This window comes from Zonotrichia albicollis, chromosome 3, assembly GCF_047830755.1.
Source record: "Zonotrichia albicollis isolate bZonAlb1 chromosome 3, bZonAlb1.hap1, whole genome shotgun sequence".
Taxonomy (NCBI): domain Eukaryota; kingdom Metazoa; phylum Chordata; class Aves; order Passeriformes; family Passerellidae; genus Zonotrichia; species Zonotrichia albicollis.
This window is the reverse complement of record NC_133821.1, coordinates 78,928,889-78,950,788: the sequence shown is the minus strand read 5'-3', so window position 1 is coordinate 78,950,788 and position 21,900 is coordinate 78,928,889. Positions and strand designations below refer to the sequence as shown.

Below are 21,900 nucleotides of genomic sequence, written 5' to 3'. Positions count from 1 at the left end.
TGGTGAGGTTTTCATACACTCGGAGGGTCTGAGGGGGACCTGAGAGGGGATGCGGGGTCTCGGCTGAGGCCCAGATACAGGAGGCCTGACAAAAACCCAACATAAAGTCTCTGTACAAGAGAACAAAAGTATTTCCATGCACTACAGTTCATTATCCTTTATGGATAAAATGTTGCAATAATAAAGCGCTTTATTTTCCCCAAATACATAATTCAGGGAGATGGCGTGAAATGTGTGAAACGGTATGAAAATACAAACTAAAAATTAAATGAAAAAGCGGCCATTTGGAAACGCTGTAATGTACCCTCCCACCAGGCTTGCACATTAAGCTCAGTTTCATATTGAGCATATAATTGTTCACAGTGAAAAAACAAGGAGTGTAGAGATGCTGTTGTCTCAGCATGGCAAGACTGGTCCGCAACACAGCTTGGCAAAACAGCTGCAAAATCATAGAATCCTTTAGGTTGGAAAAGACCTTTAAGACCATCAAGTCTGACTGTTAATCCAGCACTGCCAAGTCCAGGACTAAAACAGTAAAGAATGTGGGACATGCAAAGCCTGCAGAAAGCTGTCTGGTGACACAGATGGCATTTCTGCTTCCTGTGGGAGGACAAAAGCAATTCCATGCAACCCAGACCATTAAGTTTTATGGTTTAAACCTTCCAACAAAATACTCCTTTTCCGAATAGATTATTTGTAATGCTGGTGTGCAAAAAAATATGTTAAATAAAATTTTTAATCCTTTTTTTTTGCTCCTAGACATGACATGGTAGAGATTAATTGTAGGTCTACAGAAAAATAAATTTGTAGTAAATGACTATTAAAAAAAAAAATCTTTCCAGACGTTCCTGGAAAGATTATGTATATATTGCAGCAAATAAAATATTGTACAGTATGCGTTATATACAAGAAATAGATACACAGCGTAAATTTGTGAAACTTAATTGAAATCATGTTGTTCTTAAGAAAAAGTACTGGGTGGCCCAAGTTTATGCAAGTGTCATGTATGAAATGTGTGAAAAGGACCAATGGCTTTAGTGTTATAGGCATGTTTAGCATGAGTACAGTACTACTGCTTCAAACATGTCTTTTCTATAAACTAATCGCCAGTGTAAAACTACATGAATATTAAACAGGAAAGTAGGTAGTCCTTTCTCTCTGGACAGATTAGATGTAACTATAACTTAATTTTGTTCCCTGTGGTTTTTTTTGAGTGATCCAAACTCATAGGCTGTGCTCTGTTCATGTTATTAGATGTCAAACTGCTTCTATACTTCTTGCCTGCTGTCATGTCCTTAAAGTCTTCTCTTCACGTCTTCTCAGCCTTAATTAAGGTTAAAAGCAGTACAACATTGCTTGTAAGCACTCCAATGCTTAATTTATATTCTACAGAATCTCTTGATATTACTGTATCTGATTTTCTTTCTTCTTGTGTAATTTGCTCCACTTTCTACTTTTTTTTTAGAATTAGTTGTATGTTTTGTGTCTATGTCCCATGAAGATTCAGCTTAGTCAGATTCATTGTATTGATTGTGATGTTGCAACAAGACACTCTGAGCTTTGGCTTCCAGTGTTCTTTAAGTGGTCTGTGAAGGCAAATATAAAGTGATTATTCTCTTTGAGCTTGGAAACACCAAGAATTGTGAATTGACAACAGACTTATAGTAATATGTGTTTCTTACCCTTAATTTCTCAGTAGCATTTTGCTGATGTGTTATACAGGAATGGTGTTCCACAGCTTTGGGACACAAATTGGATAATTGCATAAATAACTTACTATGTTTTTTAGTGGAAATGAATCTCCATGAACCACAGTGAATGTGTGAATAACCCTTAAATCCCACACTGTAGCAAGAGCCAAAACTGCATCACAAGTTAAATATGTGTGCTATGCTTTCAGCATCTTTTTAATAAGTCATTTGACTATTTAGGCCACATGCTGCTGTAGGGAGAATACACTGGAATCTGAACTAATGTTATCCTTTGACTTGCATTGTAACTTAGTTCACATATGAAGGTTTGTTGGTTTGTAATTTTGATTTATTTTGGGTCTATTTTTTGTTTGTTCGAGTCTTTTTTAATTTAGAATTGTTGTATTTTGGGAAATTACTGTCAGGCTTGTAACACTTCATCTTTCATTTTTCTGTTCAGGTTGTTGTCCATACACTGGGTTCTTGAGGAGAAGGGTATTCTCTACAAATCTTGAGGTGTAAGAGATAGAGGGGGCTGAGATCTCATTTAAATCCTCTATTTTGGAGCAGTTTCCTGAGCATTTGATCTTGAAATTGGTTTCTTTATTACATAGTCATTCAAATGTCCAATTTCAGAATATTTTGAGATACAGTAACAGTGTAGTTGTGGCCCTGATTTAGATAATGGCTATAACAACACTTATTAAAACCTTGAAGGTGCCAGAGAAAAATTATAATCTACTTAGAGTCAGTGCTCATTTCTTGTAGGCTTTCTCCAGAATTTAGATAGTTATATTCATCTTAAAAATGGAAATGGACACTCTGACAATGTAGCTCAGAACTCGAAGGTTTTTCCCAAATCTTTGTAGATGAAGGCTTTTGTACTTTAAAGGTATACTTTTTAAGATAGATACAGGAGACAAATTGAATTCTGAGAAGATTTATCTTTAGACAGTTGCCCTCTCTTAAATATCAGCAGCCCTTAAAATGAGTGCAAAGGTATGTGCAATATAATGCAGCACAGACTGGCTTTCTTTGGCGCATATGAAATGGTAATGTTAAAGGTCTATGTGGATGTTGGGGGCAGGGAAATTTACATTCTTTTTTGCTCTCTCCTGAGTCTGCAAGTATCCTCTGGTTTATTGTGTTTTTCTTTGCAAACCCTGTTCTGCAGAGGGAAAACCCACACCTCTGAAGCCTACAAGGGAAAATTGATGAAGACACCCTCCAAAATAGTGCTGTGTTTGATTAGCTGGTGATATAGTAAAGAGAAGTAAATTGAATAGTAGCAGTTTATGAATTTTAATTGGTTTTTATTCACATACTGTTTTAGTGTATTTTTAGTTTTCCGTATATAAAGTATTCAAAGGCCTGATTAAATCAGAAAACTCATTCTTAAACATAAATCCACAGAAAGAAACCAAATCACATTGCAGCAAATATGACTAAGAGAAATATTGTTTATTCACAGAACTTGGATGTGGATATGAGAAAATATGCTTTGATTTGAAGTAGGTGTGAGACAGAAAAACATTCTGAGTATGTGTGTACCAGTTAACATACAATGCTCCTCTTAATACCAGCATTCACTAAACTCTGATGCTCTTAGGGGCCACAAGCATTTGCTATTCCTGGCTATCTCTGCTGAGCAGCTGCAGGCAACTCAAAAGGAATTTCAGTAATCCTTGTAACCAACATATCTAAGCAGGGAATCTGCTGTTCTTTTCTCTCCAGCAACAGGGTCCTGGAGACCAGGGCCTGAGGAAGCTTAGCTCATGTTGTGGTGTCATGAGCTTTTTTGAGCCAATCTAACAACTCACTGGCACTGGGAGGAGAGAGACTTCCTTTTTTACCCCTGCTCCCAGCTGTACAGCTCTGACACCACCCATGGCCTCTGTAACCACTGGGAGCCCAGCTCACTGCTCTGAGGATATTCACCCTCAACACCAATAATAAAATATTCCTGAAGCAAAAGCCCTACATTTTTTGTTCCATTTCTGGGTAGTAGTTGGGAGCAGAAAAAGCTGAGCAAGCATACTGGTTTTGGTGCCTGAGACAAAGATGGCATTGGAAGGCTACTGGATTTAAGGATCCATGCCTGAACTGGAGAGACTGCAGAGGGATGCTGTTCATGCTTGCTTCTCAAGTATGAGCAATGGGCTTTGGAGTGAGGAAAACAAGGGTCTATATATCACTCCCCTGTGAAGGGGGTGTCTGTAAGCTTGGAGTTGGAAAGGGAATCAGTCCTTGGAGCATAGTACCTGAGAGCTGCAGGGAAGGGAAAAGGGAGAACACAAGCAGAAGAGGAATGGTGCTGAAAGAGTGAGCAGAGCTGACAAAGCTGGTGACAGGAGAGGCAGTGGCTACTGGAGCCACACTGTGTTGTTCCCTTAACCCAACACTGGACTCCAGAGGCAAGTGGAGAGTCTGTGATGGGCTCCCAGCTGCTGAAGAGTTCCTGTGCCTGTGTAGCCAGAGGTTGCAGTTCTTTATCCAGAGTAACCCAAATCTGCAGTGTGTCAAAACCCTTTTTTCACCCTACTGAGAGCAGTAGGGAAGCTGCTGATTAGTGCTTACATATGTATCTTATTCTGGTGGTTCTTCCATCTGTCCATGCTTTCAAGACCTTTGGATTCCAGTTTTCATTTGTGTGTTTTCCAGATGAATTCTTATTAATTTTCAATCTCTAGGGTGTTGTCCTTTATTTTTGCATTTCATAGTTTCTTGCTTTGCAGCTGGTCATGTTTTGAGTTGGTTCCAACAATAATTTGCTCAACAACCATCAAACTTTCATTACTTTATTCTTTATTGCATTACTTTATACTTCAAAGAAAAGAAAGCTAAATGGCTTGGATTCCTTGTATGTGATGATTGAAGGGACTAAGTTTTGCAAGTGATTTGTATCTATTTGGTGTGCAAGCCTACTATGAGTTGAACCCTACCATTAACTTCATCTACCTTCTATGGTTATAACCACAAGCTCACATTTGCAGCCCTTTGCCTTCTGTTTACATCTTCCTGTTTCACTCTTGGTTCCTCTGCAGCAGCATATCTTCTGAAGGAACCTGTTCCTTGTTTGGGGATTTCTGCTGTAGACTGAAGTCCTGCAGGAGTCTCACAGGGAAGTGATGTTTTTGTATGATAAGGGAGTCACCTGAAACTGTGACTGTGATTCTGCTTTCTACGCTTCATTTTTACTTGTGTAACGTTAGTGCAAATGAGATCACAATGAGATTGTGAATTTAGTGCTGTGTTTGTATGTAAGTGCATTTTAAAATTCAGAGGAAAAACTTGAAATTTAATATTGTCTCTAAGGCAAGCATTACTCTAAAATTACCTAGTTTAGGTAAATGAGTCTATATATAAAGCATCTGTCTTAAAAGATATACATCCTCTCTTCATATTGTGGCAGAAAATATCCATGAAGTCTAGAAGTGGAATAAAAATTTTAGTTTTTCATTATTTGTAAGCTTATATAATTAGTATACTCTCTTCCCCCCATTTTATTTGAGGAATATATAAATGAGTTGAATGGAAAATTAAAAATATACAGTAAGATCTTTATACAGTATTTGCGATGTAAATCTATTGTCTAGCTTTATTCTTTAATGTGCATTAGCAGATCTTTTTCTGTGGAACAAAGGGTGACTAAGATATGGAATGAGATTATGTAGAGGATCTATTTTGAAAGTAACATATTTAATATAATTTTAATTTATTTTATAATCTCATATTTTTATGTAAAAGACTGGCCACACATATACTATAAGAAATGGTAAAGCTCACTCTTGTGGTATGTTAAGAGAAGTGCAGAAGCAACAGCTTTTATTCTTCAATGATTTTTGTTTGCATGTAAATATTAGAAGTGACCCCCCCTTCCTTCTTTCTGTAGATGTGTCTGTGATATTTTCATTCTTCTTGTCTTGCTGGACATGGTTTCTTTTGTTCTATTTTATTTCTGTGGTCTAAGAAACTTTTCAGAATTGATGCAGTGCACTCTCAGGCTGCTGGGCAGGTATTAATGCTCACAGCACCACTAACCAAAGCTGCTTTACTAAAACTCACTGGCTTTTCATCAATCATGAAGTTACGAATGCAGCCAATGAAGGAATTGCGTGTAGTCAGGCTTGATGTTAGCAGAGACTCTGGAAAAAGAAGATCAAAAAAATTAAATAAATAAAAGTTTAGAGCTCATGATGGGCAAAATAATCAGTTTGGTAGCAGAACTTTGCTACTAAGTGCAGCTCTTCTGAATCTTCTTTTAAAATGTTTGGCCTATTTCCAGTGTCCTAGAGGCCATTAAATTATGGTGAGTTATCTACAGTTATGTGAAACTCTTGATACTATATTATCAATAGAGACACAATTTTGCATTTTTTGACAACTACATTTTCTTTTAAGTAACAGAGTAGATGAGTCCCAGTGTCTGTTTTTAAAATTTAATGTCACATGTATTGTAATCTGCGTCTGATTTGTTAGTTTGCCTTCAGTTGGCTGTATCTGCATGGCATTATTTAGTATTGTATCTTATTTGTTGTTGTGAAATTCTGTGTAAGAGTTTCCTGTGCCAGGCTGATAATAGCATTATAGAGCCAGTGTATGGCATTGCTTTAGTATTCTATAATTAATGTAGAAATAGAAGGCTCTATTATGAAGCAGAACAGCATTTGCAATTACCCCTTTATATTACCTCTCTGGGAAGAGTTCTGTCCTAATAAAATTCCATTTTGGATTTAAAGAGTGAGCAGGCATCTGTGCATAGATTTTATTATTCCCTTTAGGCTCATTTTACCTCCTAGTAGCGTGGGATGGATGTGAACACCACGCACTCAAGCCAGTAATCCAAGATAAGCATTATAATGAATTTTGTAGTTAGAACTGTTAATGATTGACATGCAAGGCTCAGAGAAATAATGCTGCATGTTTTCACTGAGAAATGTATGGGAGTTGACTTAAAAATTGGATCACGTAGTGTTGATTGCAGTTTGTATATGAACCCCAACAGAGTAGCTCTGTCTGTTGAATAAGGGAAGGAAATGTAGTAATCTTGGCCCATGCTACACAGATGGTCTGTGAGTCACAAATACACAGGAGCAGAAATCTGTCTAACAGAAACCCCTCGTAAGAAAAAGAATCTCCATGTTTTATCTTGTGTTCAAAGATGCCATCGCTTGAAGAAGAGGAAAGAAGCCTACCAGCAACTAAACCTTGGGACTCAGGTTACAGTGACATCAAGTTTCCAATCTCATAAATAAATAAATCACTTCTTACAAAAGAGTTAGCCCACATGGGAAGGAAAAACAGAAAAAAAAGAAATTTTGTTTGTTGTTGGCTGACTTCTCTAGTGAATCCATACGTTGCACTCCAACAGCTGTGAATATTTTCATTTCAATGAAGCAGCACGTCTTTTTGTTTGAGAACTTGAGGCAGAACATTTATGATCAGCTCTTGAGCCTTTGAATTTTACCAGGTTGTTCACGTATTTTGTTCTTTTTTGAGATGAAAACTTAGTCTTTATGCTTTCTCTGGAAACAGGGCTGAAATCTCAGAACAATGTACCACAAAGATGCCAAAAACCTACCTGGTACACCTCCAATAAACACCGGCTCCCTGTGGTCCATTGCCTTTGGATTTAGCGGCCCTACCACATGGTTGACTTCAGAGTCTACGTCCAGCTGCACCACATTTGCATCTCTAATAACTGAAAGGAGAAGGAACAGAGATCAGCAAGAAGTGTGACATGAGTCTTTTATGACAGACAGGAGTTATCTCTTTGGTGTGTGTAGTTGATTTAGTGTTTGCTAGATTGGGTGTGAGGCATCAGTGACAGTTTGTGAGAGGATTCTGGCATAGAGCAGGACCGATGGTAGATACAGTGGGAGCAAGGGTGCTTTTGAGTGGGGCTCTTGATCCCTGGTGGCAGTGTTTGGGCTCCAGGTTATGAGCATACAATGGCTTGTGGCTTAAAAAAAACGTTGCCCAATCACTCCCATTTAGGGATATATTGGAATGCACTGAGACTTCTCCCTTGCTTGAGTGCCTGGATGTCCTTCAGAAGGGAAACAGAATGCTTGTGGAAAGGGTGCAGACTCAAATCACTTCTGCAGTGATAGTGGAAGACATTCTAAGTCCACATCTAGACAGGAAGATGAGGTGGTTCAAAGCACCCAGGAAATGCTTTTTGAGTTTCAAAACCTGGAAAGAAGGATGACTGTCTGGCACAGAGGCAAAATCCCAGCTGCAGACATCTCTCTATCATGAGCAAAAAGTTCCCCACATCTGTCTTGTTATTTGACTTTCAAGGGCAGCATATTCTTTTACCTACTGCGTTCTATCAATTTATTTAACCTCTAATAGGGAAAGGAAGACTATAATGTGGTATATGAATTAGGAGAGGTAGCCAGAATTTCAGATGGGCTGCTTTCTGTTCTTTGAACAGGGAGCTTCTATCTTTGTTTGTTTTCCCTTTTTTTGTAGGAACCAGTGCTTGTCTTCCCAGGAAGCCCTACAGTTCTGTGTCTGAGGGATGACTAAGACTGTGTCTTTCCACAAACTTGGGTCTTGGCAGGTGAAAAAGAACTGAAAATACTTCTGCATTGCCAGTGCTCTAGCCCATGGAGATGGATATCTGGGGAGCAAGAGACGGGCTTTGTTACCTTAATTAGGGAACAATCACCTTTTACTGACCTGCAATTCGATGCCACCTGCCGTCGCAGAGACTCTGTTTCAGTGTCACTGAAGTTGAAAAATCCCTGATTCCATTATTCAGTTTCACAGTAACCTGAGGGAAAAGAATGTAATCATCACTGTAAACCCCCTCCTTTTCTCTTTTTACCTTCTGTTGTAATAATGTTGTATTCCTCACTCAAAACATGTCAAGTATCCGAGAGAAAGGAAAACATGGCTTCATTAAATTCTTCAAAATAAATAAAATTTTAAATAAAATTTAGGGTGGGTTGGTTTTTTTTTGTTTTTGGGTTTTTTTTGTGTGGTTTTTTCTTTTTTTTTTTTTTGTTTAACTGTTCAGATTCAATAGTTTGGAGACATTCCTAATTATCTCAAGGAAGAGTTCAAGAAAAGATTTAAAAATAAAAGCTAATTTCACTCATTTACTAGTACCTCTACTCTGTAATTTCCTGTGTGATAAATTAGTGTTTAGAGGCATCAGATGATGTTTTTGGCATGTTACTAGCCACTTACTAAGGAAAACAGTCATGAAAACCCAAGTATAAACAAGCAGAAAAGATATGAGAAAGGAATGGATGGCAAAATTAAGAATTACTTTTAAGTTACTTTTTCAAGCTTACAAGTAAATCTCTGGCAGAGCTAGAAGGTGAACATAATTCTGAATTTTGCACCTCCGTTTTAGCTAATGGATTAATATCTTTTTTCATGGAAATGGTGCAGCAGCAGCAAAACAGTGTTGTGTCCCTGTTGTAGGACATGAGATTCCTGGTGGTGATTGCCAGAGAACTCCAAAATCTGAGCCCAACCACTCAGGCTTTTCAAATGTTGAAGTTGTTCCTGATTATGCTGACTCTATGCTGCCTGAAAATCACAGAATCATAGAATGGTTTGGATTGGAAGGGGCCTTAAAAATCATCTTGTTCCAACCCCCCTGCTGTGGACAGGAACATCTTTCATAAGATCGGGTGGCTCAGTCGCATCCAACCTGGCCTTCAACATTTAATGGGATGGGGCATCCACAGGTTTTCTGGGCAACCTGTTCCAGCCTCACCACCCTCACAGCAAAGAATTTCCTCCTAATATCTAATCTAAATTTACTGTCAGTTTGAAGCCATTCCTCCTTGCCCTGTCACTACATGCCCTTGTAAATAGTCTCTCACAAGGAAGAAACTTATAGTTAATTCTAGAGGGTTTTGATACAGTTGTAACCAAAAAATATTAATTTTTTTTCCTAGAAGGGCACCAACAAACACAATTAAAATGATCCTCATGTTCTATTTTATCCACTCTTAGACAAAATGTATCGACTGAAGCAAATAAAGAATCATAGGAGAAAGTGACTCCTTAATAAATCACTCAGACAAGCTGTACTGATAGAGATGTGTACCTTTTAAAAATGAATTATAGTTGCTGATCTTATTCGTTCAGCAAAATGGTTTTCACAAAACAGGTCTTTTGTAATGCATTGAAAGAGGGCAGATAGTTAATGCTAAAGACACACAGATCCTTACTAAGAAGGTACTGAACTGCTGCTGTGACAAGCAGGGAAAAGCTGCTTTTCTAGGGTGAATTTTGTTTATTAATTGCATTTGCATTATACAGGAAGGGAGGTGTGAAGCAGTAAGTGAAGCAGCACCCTTTGTTAGACCAGTTGGTACAGTTGGTAAAACCAGACAAATTATTGGGCATGCAGAACTTTGGTTAGGACTTGACATAAGAAGTGCTATACTGGACTGGTTCTATACAGACTCAGCATTTAGATGTGGCATGATACACATCAGCACAATGTACTTAAGAATTTCTCTGTTAATTCCCTAGATACAGGGGTAAGAATGGGCTTCATCTTACCTAATCGGCTGTCAAAAGTCTGGTGCCTAACTGAAGCACCTGTTCTCTCTATAGCCAACACAGAAAAATAAATTATCTGAATAACAGCTCATTTAGTCACCTCATTAGACACCTGCTTTAAGATAGCATGAATCATCTTGTTAAACTGTTTACTCAGTCACTCTGCTGTAGGTGCTGCTCTTGGAGAAGAGGTGAGAGTATTTCCTCAGATGTTGCATTTCTAACTGAGGTACAGCCAGCCCCACTTAAATACCCTTCCACTTTAATTGACAGGTGCATAGCAGTGATTAAAGACTGTCCACACTGCTTAGTCTCTTGACTATGCCCTGAGTTTCTCCTCTTCAGGAAAGACCAGAAAACTTCCAAGATTTCCTATGCTCTAAATCTTTGCTGGTGTTGTTCACTTAATACTGAAATTTATTACTGTAGGTATGCAATGCATAGCATGAAGACATCCAGATTTTATCAATAAACACAATAAAAAATAGCAACAACTGTCTGGTGTGTTAATTTCTAACCTCTCTCCTTCATTTGAAATCCAGAGCCTGTAGAAACCAGGCCAACAGACAATCAGAATTTTTCCTTTCCCTCACTCTTTCCATCACACATATATCTGATAAAGAAAGAAGAGACTGAGTGTAACTCAGACTTATCGTTTAAAAAATAAGAAAAAAAATATTGATGGTTACTTGTAACCATGATACATTTTTAATGTGTGGGTGAAGAGCAGTGCGAAAGAGTCAGTGCTTTTGCTTCTTTTCAGCTCACAGCAAAATATTTGTGGCTTGCATTAGTAAAGGGATCTGAACTTGCCACAGGTGTTATTTTTAGTATTTTAAAGTAAATATTTTGTTTGGCTAATCTAAGCTGTTATTATATTTAGGGGAGAAATAAGAATCAGTTAATTGGAAATTTGTAAGACAAAATCTGTATGTAGCGAAGCCCAAGTAAGAGAAGAGAAGCCAGTCAAGGCAGTGGAGGAGATGTGACCTTGTTTATACCTGTCCATTTCTCATGTGCATATTCAGGTACTCTCCATTAACGCTGTGACCATGCAGTAGGATTCCTGAGCTGCTTCGGGGACGTATTTCAAAAACAACTTCAAATTTCAGGCCTAAACTGAAGGATTCATCTGTGAAGTAAAAAGAATAACGTTCTTTTTGTCATCTGAGTTAGTGATGAAATCGGACATTTATTCAAAGTCAAAGTAGAACATCAGAGGGTGGATTTTATTTGTTCTTCAAACTATTGAAATATCAGATAGCATGATGTACTGTCAATGACCCATTTCAACTTTTGTTTTGATTGGAGTACTGATAAAGGTTTATTTACTTTTCTCATTATTTAGAAAATGTATTTTGTTTAAAAATGTTTCTTAGCAATAAAATGGACAACAGAAAGTAAATTATTTGTATTTTTGGCAGTTTCTTATTGTGCAATTTCCTAGACACTCAGAAGTCATTATTGAGTGAGTGGGAGTTCACTTGAGCTTTGATGATTCTGTAGGAGAAACTCCCTTTTTCAAACTGGTGACAGGCCAGAGAGCAAATTAGAAACACTAGTCTGATTCTTCTTGGTGCTGCCAGTGAATAGGGTTTTGCAGTTCTTTTCTTGTTCAGATCAGAGCCTGTGTGACTGAAACACCCTCCTAAAACTCTTCCTGGAACACAGCAGGCCTAAATTACAGAAAAGATATGTTCTGTCATGCTGTTCTGTATCAAGACGTGCCGAAAGCCTTTCTGCAGGAGTTTTATTTACATGTTAATTAAAAAAATAATGGATGACCATTTGATGGTGTACTTGGTCTTTGCCATGTTGACTTCTATGCTAATTTTAACATATTATGGTCTGTTCCCTCATTAAAATTATTCCCTTATTAAATTATTATTTGAAACACATACATACATACATACATACAGATGTGTTTATTTAATAATGTTAAGTTTCATAGTGACATTGTGACCTGTCAATATCATCTGCTTAGCGCAATAGTGATCTTTTTCTGATAATCCTTACAGCTCACAGCCTTGGAAATTACCACACTCTTTAGTGAAAAATGCCATTCTGAAGCACAGTGAACATCACAGTCCTATTTTGGGATACATTTGGTTAGAAATATATTACCAAGGACGACATATCCTCCTTCTGAAGAAAAGTATGTTCCTGCTTCTGATGGGCCTTCAAAGCAAGGTGTTACACTAAATGTCTGTGAAGCTGAAGTAAGTGGTCTTCCATTGAGCTGTAAGTTGCTGAGACAGCCACTAAAGCTGTAGACAGAGTTAATCTGAGGGGTAAAAAAAGCCTTGATTAGTAAATAAACTGCTTGTGGAAAGAAATATATTCTTCTGTCCTTATTTTTACTTGTTAATAAGCTGTAAGGCTGTGATTGTCTGGCGCATCAGTTTTGAACTAAAAAACAATTTCCCGAGAAGGGAAGGAGGAAAAATGATTCTCATAGCCTCTCATGTCTTTTTGATGACTTCAAGGTAATTCCAGCTTGTGTTGTTTCTCAGTCTTTACTGAACTGTGAGAAAAAAAACACAAGTAGGGCAAGGCAGTGCTATACATGTACCTCATAGCCTCAAGGCAAGACAGGGGTCTACCTTTTCAGAGTAGTTTATCAATCTTGTTAGGCACATAACTGTAAAGATTACCTTGAAAGAGAATATTATATTCATTGTTAGTTCAACACTCCTTTCCGTATACTTCAGTACCAAGCTGTAGAACAGAATCCTGATCTCTAGGTATTGTCTTAAAATAGACGTACTGTGAGAACATCAAAATGTCTCCAAAACTCATTCTGTATCTCAGACCTCAGGGTGAAATTGATCTTGCCTAACATTATTTGTCTCATCTAATTTTGGATGTCACTAGGATTTTTCGGTTCCTCATGGACCATTGGTTTCCCAGCTGCTGCTGCAAGGCTGTGGAAGCCTTACCCAGCTACCCCCAGCCCAGCCCTGTGGAATGCTCTATACATGAGGTGAGCTGTCTGCCCCTTAGCAGGTGAGGATCAAGATCTTAGTCAGATTTTGTCTGATCTCATCCCTACAGTCAGCTTTTGTTTTAACTTTACACAGAGGAATGGGGTCTGTACATGGAGATCTGCTTTACCTGGATGTTTTTTACAGCTTTTCCGGGAGCTACACCTCCAATATAGAGTGGTTCAGTGACTTGCCAATCATTCGCATTCCCATCAAAAGATTCTTCTAGTACTCGGAGACCATCGATTATCAAGCGACCGATATTTTTGCCTCTAATAAATATCACCTAGGAAGGGAAGAAAAAATGTGGAAGATTACTTCCATCTGTTAAGGGATCACTGCTGCACAGCAGGAGAAAATGAGATATTTGAGAAGAAAAGTGCATGAGCAATATTCTACAAGCCTGTTTTGCTAACTGCCAGTATTCTTTGCTGGGCAACCCTCATTTTTCACATGCATATGAAGGCTAGATAGTAAAACTGCTGCCTTTCTTGCATTTTGGTGTACAAGGCAGAGATAATTAAGGTGCCGTAAGGTCTACTGAGTTCTACCTATCACTGTTAGCATTTTCACAGTCATCATTAGTTTTATGGTATGGATTCATCCAACCTCCTTTAAACACTTAAATGCCCAAGTCAGTAGTTTAGTAGCTGTAGACTTCCTCTGTAGTTAATGAGAAGAGAGAGATACCTACAGAGGGAAATTCACCTTGACTCCTAAAATTGTCTTTTTATTTTCATAGACTACTGAGGCAGCCTAAGACAGCTGTGTTCCTTTCTTAGGCACTTCAAAGACATTTGCTGAACAAAATTATTCTAGTCTTTCCTTTAATAACTCATTTAACTCTTAATTGCCTTATTGGTCTGCTTGCTTCCTTCATTTCTGTTCAGCTGTTAGTGTTGGGAATTGCTGAATTTTTATAACTGACTCACTTTCCTGTCCCTAGTTAATGACTTAATAAAATGCCGTGAGGAAGATCTAAAAATATTTATGGAAGTTTCTCAACATATAGGCATGTTTATGAATACATGAATGAAAACTCCCTGAGCTGTCACATGAGCTTTACTGTAGCCTTGACAGCACATGCCATCATGATTTCTTTCTTTTACTTACATTGTGCCACAGACCATCATTGTATTTCTCTTGGCTCTTAATCCTTATCTTCTGGTGACCGGCATTAAACATAAAAATGAGTCGGCCATGAGCAACAAAAAGGGCCAGGAAGTTGGTCTCTTTTTGATCCGAAACGTAGCAAATTATTCCGTGAGATGAGTGAGTTTTCAGACTGATAGAGAACTGAGCTCTGGCACACAAAAACACAATATTCACATTTAAGTAGATACTTTTGATTTAAATCAAATGTCAGGCAGAGGAAGACTAAAATTTTTCTTTCATCCAAAAAGATATTAATCTGCTTTATGAAAGTGGTGTTTCTGAGAAACATTCTGTGCTGTTTTTTTGAGCAGAAGTCAAAGCTGGAGAAAAAGCTGCCTGGTGAAGAACATTTTTTTCAAAAATTAAAATCTCTAGAGGTAATAAGTTGAATGCAGACCACCAAAATCTGACAGTACATTTCCTTTTATGTTAAACAGCAGGGCTGAGGGGATTTTTAAGTGTGATGGCACGGAGGCCTGATGTTTAAGGCCTGTATGTTATTCCAGACTCGATCGAAGCTTCTCCTTCCTCGTAGTTCCTTGTGAAGTCCAACACAGCATAGGAAGCCATACCACTGTTGGTTTGACACTGTCACAGTGAAAATTTCTTGAGTGATTGCTATTATTACTTAAGGTCTACAACATGGCAAAGCTGTATTGGTGTAGGACAGTGCCAGAACTGATTCCTCCTTTTTCTGGTGTCAGGTCTAACCTAGTTTCCATTCTTCATAGTGTGTAAAGCAACTATACATTCCTAATGGACTCTGTGAGTACATTCCACAGACACTCAGTCCCTTGCCCATATTGTTTTAAAATGACAAAACTCATTACTTTTTAAAAATGAACATTACAAAAATGAAGCTTTAATAAAATTTGGCAAATTAATATATGTTTTAGGAATGAAGGGGGGATGAAGGTATTAGAGTCTGGGTTTGCCTTCATATGGGTGCCATCAGAATTGCCCTAAGTTAAATGTATTAAATTAAGATGAACATAATGACTTTCTAATTTAAATCAGGAAAGAACACTCTTTTTTTCTGAGTTAGTGGTCTGGTATGTTTCCAGGAAGTGCTGTGTTGTTGAATTTATAATCTTTAATGGAAAGTATTAAACCAAAATCCTTACTGGATTTTGAATATTGCATGGGATGTTTTGTGGGAACATGAATATTAAATTTCAACAGTATCTCATTATTACTTAGATTTCCATTATCGCTTGAATTGTACCAGGTTTTCATAGCTTTTTGTCTTACTGCACTGTGAAGATTAAAATACTAGCAAGGTCCACCCAGCATATTACTGTTTCCTTTCTGCTTTAATGCCTTTACTTCTTGTGTAAAGAGACTGATTATTGTGCGATGCTTGTATAGAACTAACATTCTTAAAACTTCACACAAATAGGCAAGGAGACACATTTTGTTAAAATGCAACACAGATGAAGCTTCCACAAGAGGGATGTAACTGGAAACACAATCTATGCTTTTCTCTTACTCAACGGAAGCACCTTTTAATATAACCTAACAACAGGATCAACACAAAATTTAGCCTAAGATATAAAGGAACAAAGCCAGAGTAACAGTAGAAATGTGTCCCTTAAAAAAAATAAATTGAAATACATCTTTCTCCTCCCCAGCATATTTAATTTTTATTTCTAAAGTCACTTTACCTTTGACTGAAATCCTTTGGTATGTGGTCAAATTCTTGCCGGCTGTTTGCTGTTCCTCCAAATTGATAGGCATGTTCAGTTGCCTTGGGATTCATGGGCAGGTGGCACTGAGGCTCTTTTTGCAAATTCACTTGATACAGTTTTTTGAGGCCAGATGAAGGCTGTGCAATCTTGTCTTTATCTCTTCCCACCTTCATAGAAAAAGAACTATTAACCAGAATTTTTAGCTAAGATTGGACATAATAAAAGAGCAGTATAATTTATGTATGTAAATTTATGTATGTAAACTAGTAATATATTGTTTCCCTACATAAATACCAGGGTTGTTTCTGAGTCAAATTTTCCTAGAACAGGTCTACTGTAAATGCTGATTAGGACAGAGCAAAGGATAAACAAAGTACTTGTGTAGCTAACATAATTACAATTATTATTTTTGCAGTTTTCCTAATCAAATCTTTTTCTCTCTGTTTTTGGTGATATCAGCTATATTATAGGCATGAGAGGATATGCTTATTCTAAAAAGTCTGCATGCTGGAGGAAGGTTTTTCCCCATTTATATTAATATGTGCTAATTGTACCCAGTAGAGAGCCATACAGAAGCAGATGAGAACAGAAGCAAGCTTTTTGCCTTTAGAATACCGTAGAAATCAGAAAGGCTTGTTTCTGAAGTACTGTTTTGAAGAGGTCAGGTATTTTGTTTTATAATTCTAGCAAAAGAGAATGATGCAAGTGTAGATAGATTGGGTCAGGGCAATTCCATTTCCAGTGATGGAATATGTAAAGGAACAGGATCCTGTTCATATATTTGGCATTGCCTTTATGCATTTTAGATCCATAATTTGGAGAATTTTGGAAAACTTTAGAGTGGTACTGGAGCAGTTTATAACAGACCTTTTTATTACGGTTTCCTTTGGCTTTTGATGAGTTTTTTCCTTTCTTATGGAGAAGAGCAACTGGAGGAGATTCAACAGGGCATCCATACAAAGATGCCTGAACTTTCTCAGAGTACTTCTGGAAATCCTCCACTTCAACCTCTTCATCCAACCTGTGTTTCAAAGAGGAGATGACAAGAACAGCTTTTTTTTTCTCAAATGTTAGAATTATCTGCATAAAAATCTCAGAATTTTACATTTATAGTTTAAATTATATTTGAATGAGTTTAAATTATATTTAAATATTATATTAAATTATATTTAAATTATATTTGAATGGTTCCTTCTTGGATCATGGATGAAAGTACATATTGATCTGTCAATGAATGGATAACGAGGACAGCCCACACTACATCTGCCTTTTATATACATGCTGGCATAAACAGAGTGTCAATATGCAGCATCAAATTCAACTTTAAAATCTATATAAGAATATTTCATAAAACAATTAAGATCAACACATTCTGACCATTTTTACATGATCAAAGTCCTAACCTCCCCAGCTTCTGCAAGATGTCTTAATACAATTTTGTTTCAAAGGCAGACCTGAGAGCTACATAATATAAATGTAAATTACAGCTATGCAAATTATTCATTGCACCAGCAGCATTAGCAGGTGCAGTACTGAAAGCTATCAAGTTATTACCACCTTAACAATATCTTAACCTAGCAGATCTGTGCCAACAGATTCCATGGCAAATAAGGTAAGAATCTTATTCACACATGCTGTCTAGCCTCACAAAATGAGAGAGGAATTTTTATTGTGACAATAAATCATTTCTCATGAGCTACTATTCAAGCTGTCAGGCAGGGCAGTGACTGCCTGTTAATGTGTTTGGGAGGATGTTACTCACCTAGTGAAGTAGGCATTGCTAATGCAGCCAGTAAAGTTGGCTTGCTGTGTTCTGAGGGGAGAGCCACCAAAATAAAACTTCTTGATGCTGTCTGGGCTTTTCCCTGCTCTGTCCTTTGCTGGGTTCTTCTTGCTCTGTTTCTTGTCATCAACAGTCAGCTCATACCTGCAAAGGCAAAGCATCCATTTTGCAGGCTAGCTTTGGAAACGTCGGTGCCAGTGGTCAGACAGCACAGTACATGCACCCAAAATGCTCCACTCAGTGCATACACACTCAGTGCTACTGCTCAAAGGCATGAGAGAACCTTGATTTCAGCTGTGCAGTGCAGTGCATTGGCAAAACTGTGTACATAGGCCCGTGGATTTAATATTACCCTGCAGTGAATTGTGAAGTCTAAAATTGCACAGTGAAAAAAGACAAACTAGGGGCGTGCTGATGAAGGGATGGAGCCACCTTTGGGGTAAAATAAGATCCAAGCACACACTAATTGTTTATGATCCTATCCCTTTTTCTTTCTCTTTCATCACAGTGCAGTGTTTGAGTTTTACAATGCTTTTTACCTAATCTGATTTTGCAACTTACAAATTGTTGCAATAGTCAGGAATGATTCTCTGGCTTTATAAAGAAACTGATTATACTAAAGCATTAGACATTGATTTTGTTTTGCAAATGCAGGGAAACATAATCCCCAAGGTTATTCCAAGGCACCTTTTCACACCTTCAGCTTTTCAAACTGTGATTCTTGGATGCCAGAAGTCATAGGTACAAACCTTCATTTCCATTAGGAAAGTAAGAATGCTTGTATCTCATAGGTAGAGATATCTCATGATAATAATCTCAAGATTCTTAAAGAAAGTTGCTTTGAGCATGTGATCTTCTAAAAAATTTAAACATATAAACAATAGTAAAACATACCAATAAACCAAAGCTTTCAAGAGTTACAAGGAGCACAGAGAGAGACTTATTCCCTACTGCTGTATTTAGTCATGTTTGTGGCTGCCAGTGCTAAAAATATTTTTAACATGTTTCACTGTGTACATCCCAGATGAATGCTTTATGTGAAGATGCCTCAATCACTATAGGATAAACTGGGAATTGTTTTAACAAATTAAAGTAATTAATCCTGTTAAAAAATTAATCTCTTGCTAACCTTAAATGTTATTAAACTGTTTTCTTGCCTGAGAATGAAAAAAGGACTAAGCTTTCAGAAAAAAACTATTTTCATTTGAATAAAAATTCCCATCATCTTGAACTCAAGCCCAAGTTTGTCAGTTTTCAATCACATTTTAAAATCAGTCATTTAAAGAAAGCACCACTCAAGTGTTTAAAAGTAAGTGCTAAATGATAATGTGCTTTACAAGAAATATTTATGCTCTAAAGGTAGAGAATAAAAGATGCTGTACAGCTTTACCTTTCTGGGGTGACAGAAGTAATGATGAAATGGGTTTTTCCATCATTGTAATTTCGTTCTGGTGACTGAATTTTGGTTCCACTTGCATTTAAAACCACAGCACCTCTCTCCATAGAGATGGATAATACATCTGACTGAAATACAGACAAAAACACCTTCATAAGCAAGTATTACACAGAAAAAAATTAACAGTTCTGTGAATTTTCATGTTGTTTTTATTTTTCTTCTCTCTATGTTCCCCATTTGTGCTTAATTTGCAAAAAGATATACTCTGAGAAGCAAAACAAGAGATGACATCATTAGAATTTATATTGCCCATTTTAAAGTCTGAATTCTGGGAATTCTGCTGCTGATTATGTTTCATGTACCTGTCACATGAGCTCCTTCCCTGTAGCACAAATGTATGATGTTTACATTTCATTTGTGTTTCTGGTACCGTATTGAGCAGCTGCTACAGCAAGATTTCTGCTGTCATAAGACCCAGACATCTTCTTTCTTTTTTTAATTCCCTCTGATCAGACCCGTTCAATCACTCAAAATTATCTCAGAGATAAGATGTGTTATCTGGGTCAGGAGTTCGGGATCACTGTGCCGCTAGCAGAATCCTCTCAGTTCCATTAGAGCCAGCCCTGCCGCTGTGCACTGGTAGGAATCGTTCTGCCTTGTTCTGCCAAGCGCTGAATAGCTGAACTTCTGCTTGTTAAGTAGGGCACTTGTCACCTCAGGATTAGAGCTACTGAGTTAAAAACATGAAGTGGTGTGTGCGAGGCCTCATTTATGCAAAAGGTGTGGGGAACTGACACGGTTACTGACTTCAATTGGAGGTAATTCTCCAGGCTGCAACACGGGAAAGTTTAGAAGTGGTTATCGGTGCCACGCAGCCTCCCCTGCTGCACTACTGATGATATTCTGCAAGCATCGCAGAACAGACATTTGGGGGTGGTTGCAAATGTTCTGGCATCTGAGCTCATGCTCGCTGCAGATGTCAGTCTGAGCCTGCAGCGTCTTGGGATCGCTTTGTCTCACACAACATTTTGTGAGTGCAAGTCCATATTTGTGCCCGGGTCACACTTCTGAGGGGGTACGTAGAGCAGCCTGGCTTCCCAGAGCTGCAAGGAGCCGTTCTCAAGTGCAGCTTTTCCCAGTCACACATGGAGGTCTGAGTGCCATCTGGGAACATAGGCAGCTTTGTGACTGATTTCTGTCAGCTCAGCAATGCTCAAAATGCCGTGCCACTAATTCAAACAAACTTTGCTTCTCGGTGATTGTCTGGATGGCAAATGTCAGGTCCTTAATATTATTTGTACTTTGGTAGCACCTGCAGGTCCAAATAGGGATTGCAGTGCTGCTGAGCGCAGCAAGATGCTCTGTGCATTTCGGCCCTAAGGACTTCAGCGAGCACAAGTGGATGCATGTTAATTCTAGGCATATGATCCCGTTTCTCTTCTCAGCATCAAAATAACATCGAAGCATTACTGGTTCTCATCTATAGATCAAATCCAAACTGTAAAAATGAGGTCACCAGTGAATGCTTCTATATTGCGGACTGCTTTATGTTGAAACCATAAAGTGAGAAATTGTATTATTCCCCTAGTATCCTCCTGGGGAAAAAAATTAAAAGGTAAAATAAAACAAACAGTAAAAAAAAAAGATACTTACCCCTTCAGAATAGTAAAACAACAGCCCACTGGGCTGCAAGGTCCGGAAATTAAAGCCTCCTTCAAACTCAGTAAAGAGGGACACTTTTTGGCTTGATGCTATGAAGCTCTCACCATTGAAATATGCATTGCGGGACATCTGTGTATTAAATAAAATGAAATTAGAAGTACAGCTCAAAAAACATTCCAATAATACAAAGAATGGGGCTTTTTCTTTTCTTTTTTTTTTTTTCAACAGTTCCAGCCAGTTCAGTTCTAAAAACCAATTTTTCCTGCATATCTTGCCCTAATTTGTATAGGCTTTCTCTCCTATCATGGGAAAATCTTGAGAAAGTGTAGCAATTTTAGACTAAGTCAAATTATTCCCAGATTCCTGGGATCTTGGCCCCATCCTAAGTCTGCTGATGTTAAAGAGCATGAAAAGTGGAGGCAGAGGTGCTCATGCCCCTGTCTGAGCTGTGTGGCACTGAATTACAGTTCCAGCATGTGACATGTTACTTTGTGTGCTGTGCTGGGTACTGGGGTAAGGTGGTCTATAACCCTCTGAGTGTCACGAGCAAGGCTAGGTCCAAGGCAGGACAAATTGCAGAGAGCTTCCATGTTCAGAAAAGGGTGAGGTGGTGTGATGAGTTCTACAAGCAATCCTTCCTCTTCACAGGTTTGCAGCATGGCTTTTGATAGACATGGCCACAGGATGAAGACCCCAAACACTATCTGGATTTGCCAGCCTTGCATTGTACTGGACAAATGGTGAATGAAGGAACCAGAAGGTAAATGGCAATTTTCTCAGAGCTAATGCTGGTGCAGTTGGTGTGTGTATCACAGAGGAAGAGCTGATCTGGCTTAAAGAGAGAACTCATTTGAAGGGTGAATTTTTTGCTGTCTTTTCCATTTCACACATCTGTATTAGGATGCATGTAAGGATGATTCTTCTCATATCTTTAAGAAAAAAATGAATTACATTGGAATATTTCCATTCAGAATGCAATACATAATTTATTGAGTTTTCACATTGC

At 38.0% G+C, this 21,900-nt stretch overlaps 1 protein-coding gene across 1 annotated transcript in view; it reads right to left on the bottom strand.

Moving 5' to 3' along the window:
- Positions 1-3,133: 3,133 nt before the first annotated feature.
- LAMA4 (laminin subunit alpha 4) overlaps positions 3,134-21,900 on the bottom strand; it is a 99,411-nt gene continuing 80,644 nt past the window's right edge. The window contains exons 27-38 of the mRNA XM_014265676.3: positions 20,886-21,023; positions 19,227-19,360; positions 17,816-17,980; positions 16,921-17,074; positions 16,030-16,220; positions 14,324-14,513; positions 13,341-13,496; positions 12,351-12,510; positions 11,228-11,358; positions 8,379-8,472; positions 7,273-7,392; positions 3,134-5,836 (exon numbers count right to left, since the gene is read on the bottom strand). Of these exons, the coding sequence (XP_014121151.2) occupies positions 5,691-5,836; positions 7,273-7,392; positions 8,379-8,472; positions 11,228-11,358; positions 12,351-12,510; positions 13,341-13,496; positions 14,324-14,513; positions 16,030-16,220; positions 16,921-17,074; positions 17,816-17,980; positions 19,227-19,360; positions 20,886-21,023 (1,779 nt within the window). The 3' untranslated portion in view covers positions 3,134-5,690. The remainder of the gene's footprint in view (positions 5,837-7,272; positions 7,393-8,378; positions 8,473-11,227; positions 11,359-12,350; positions 12,511-13,340; positions 13,497-14,323; positions 14,514-16,029; positions 16,221-16,920; positions 17,075-17,815; positions 17,981-19,226; positions 19,361-20,885; positions 21,024-21,900) is intronic.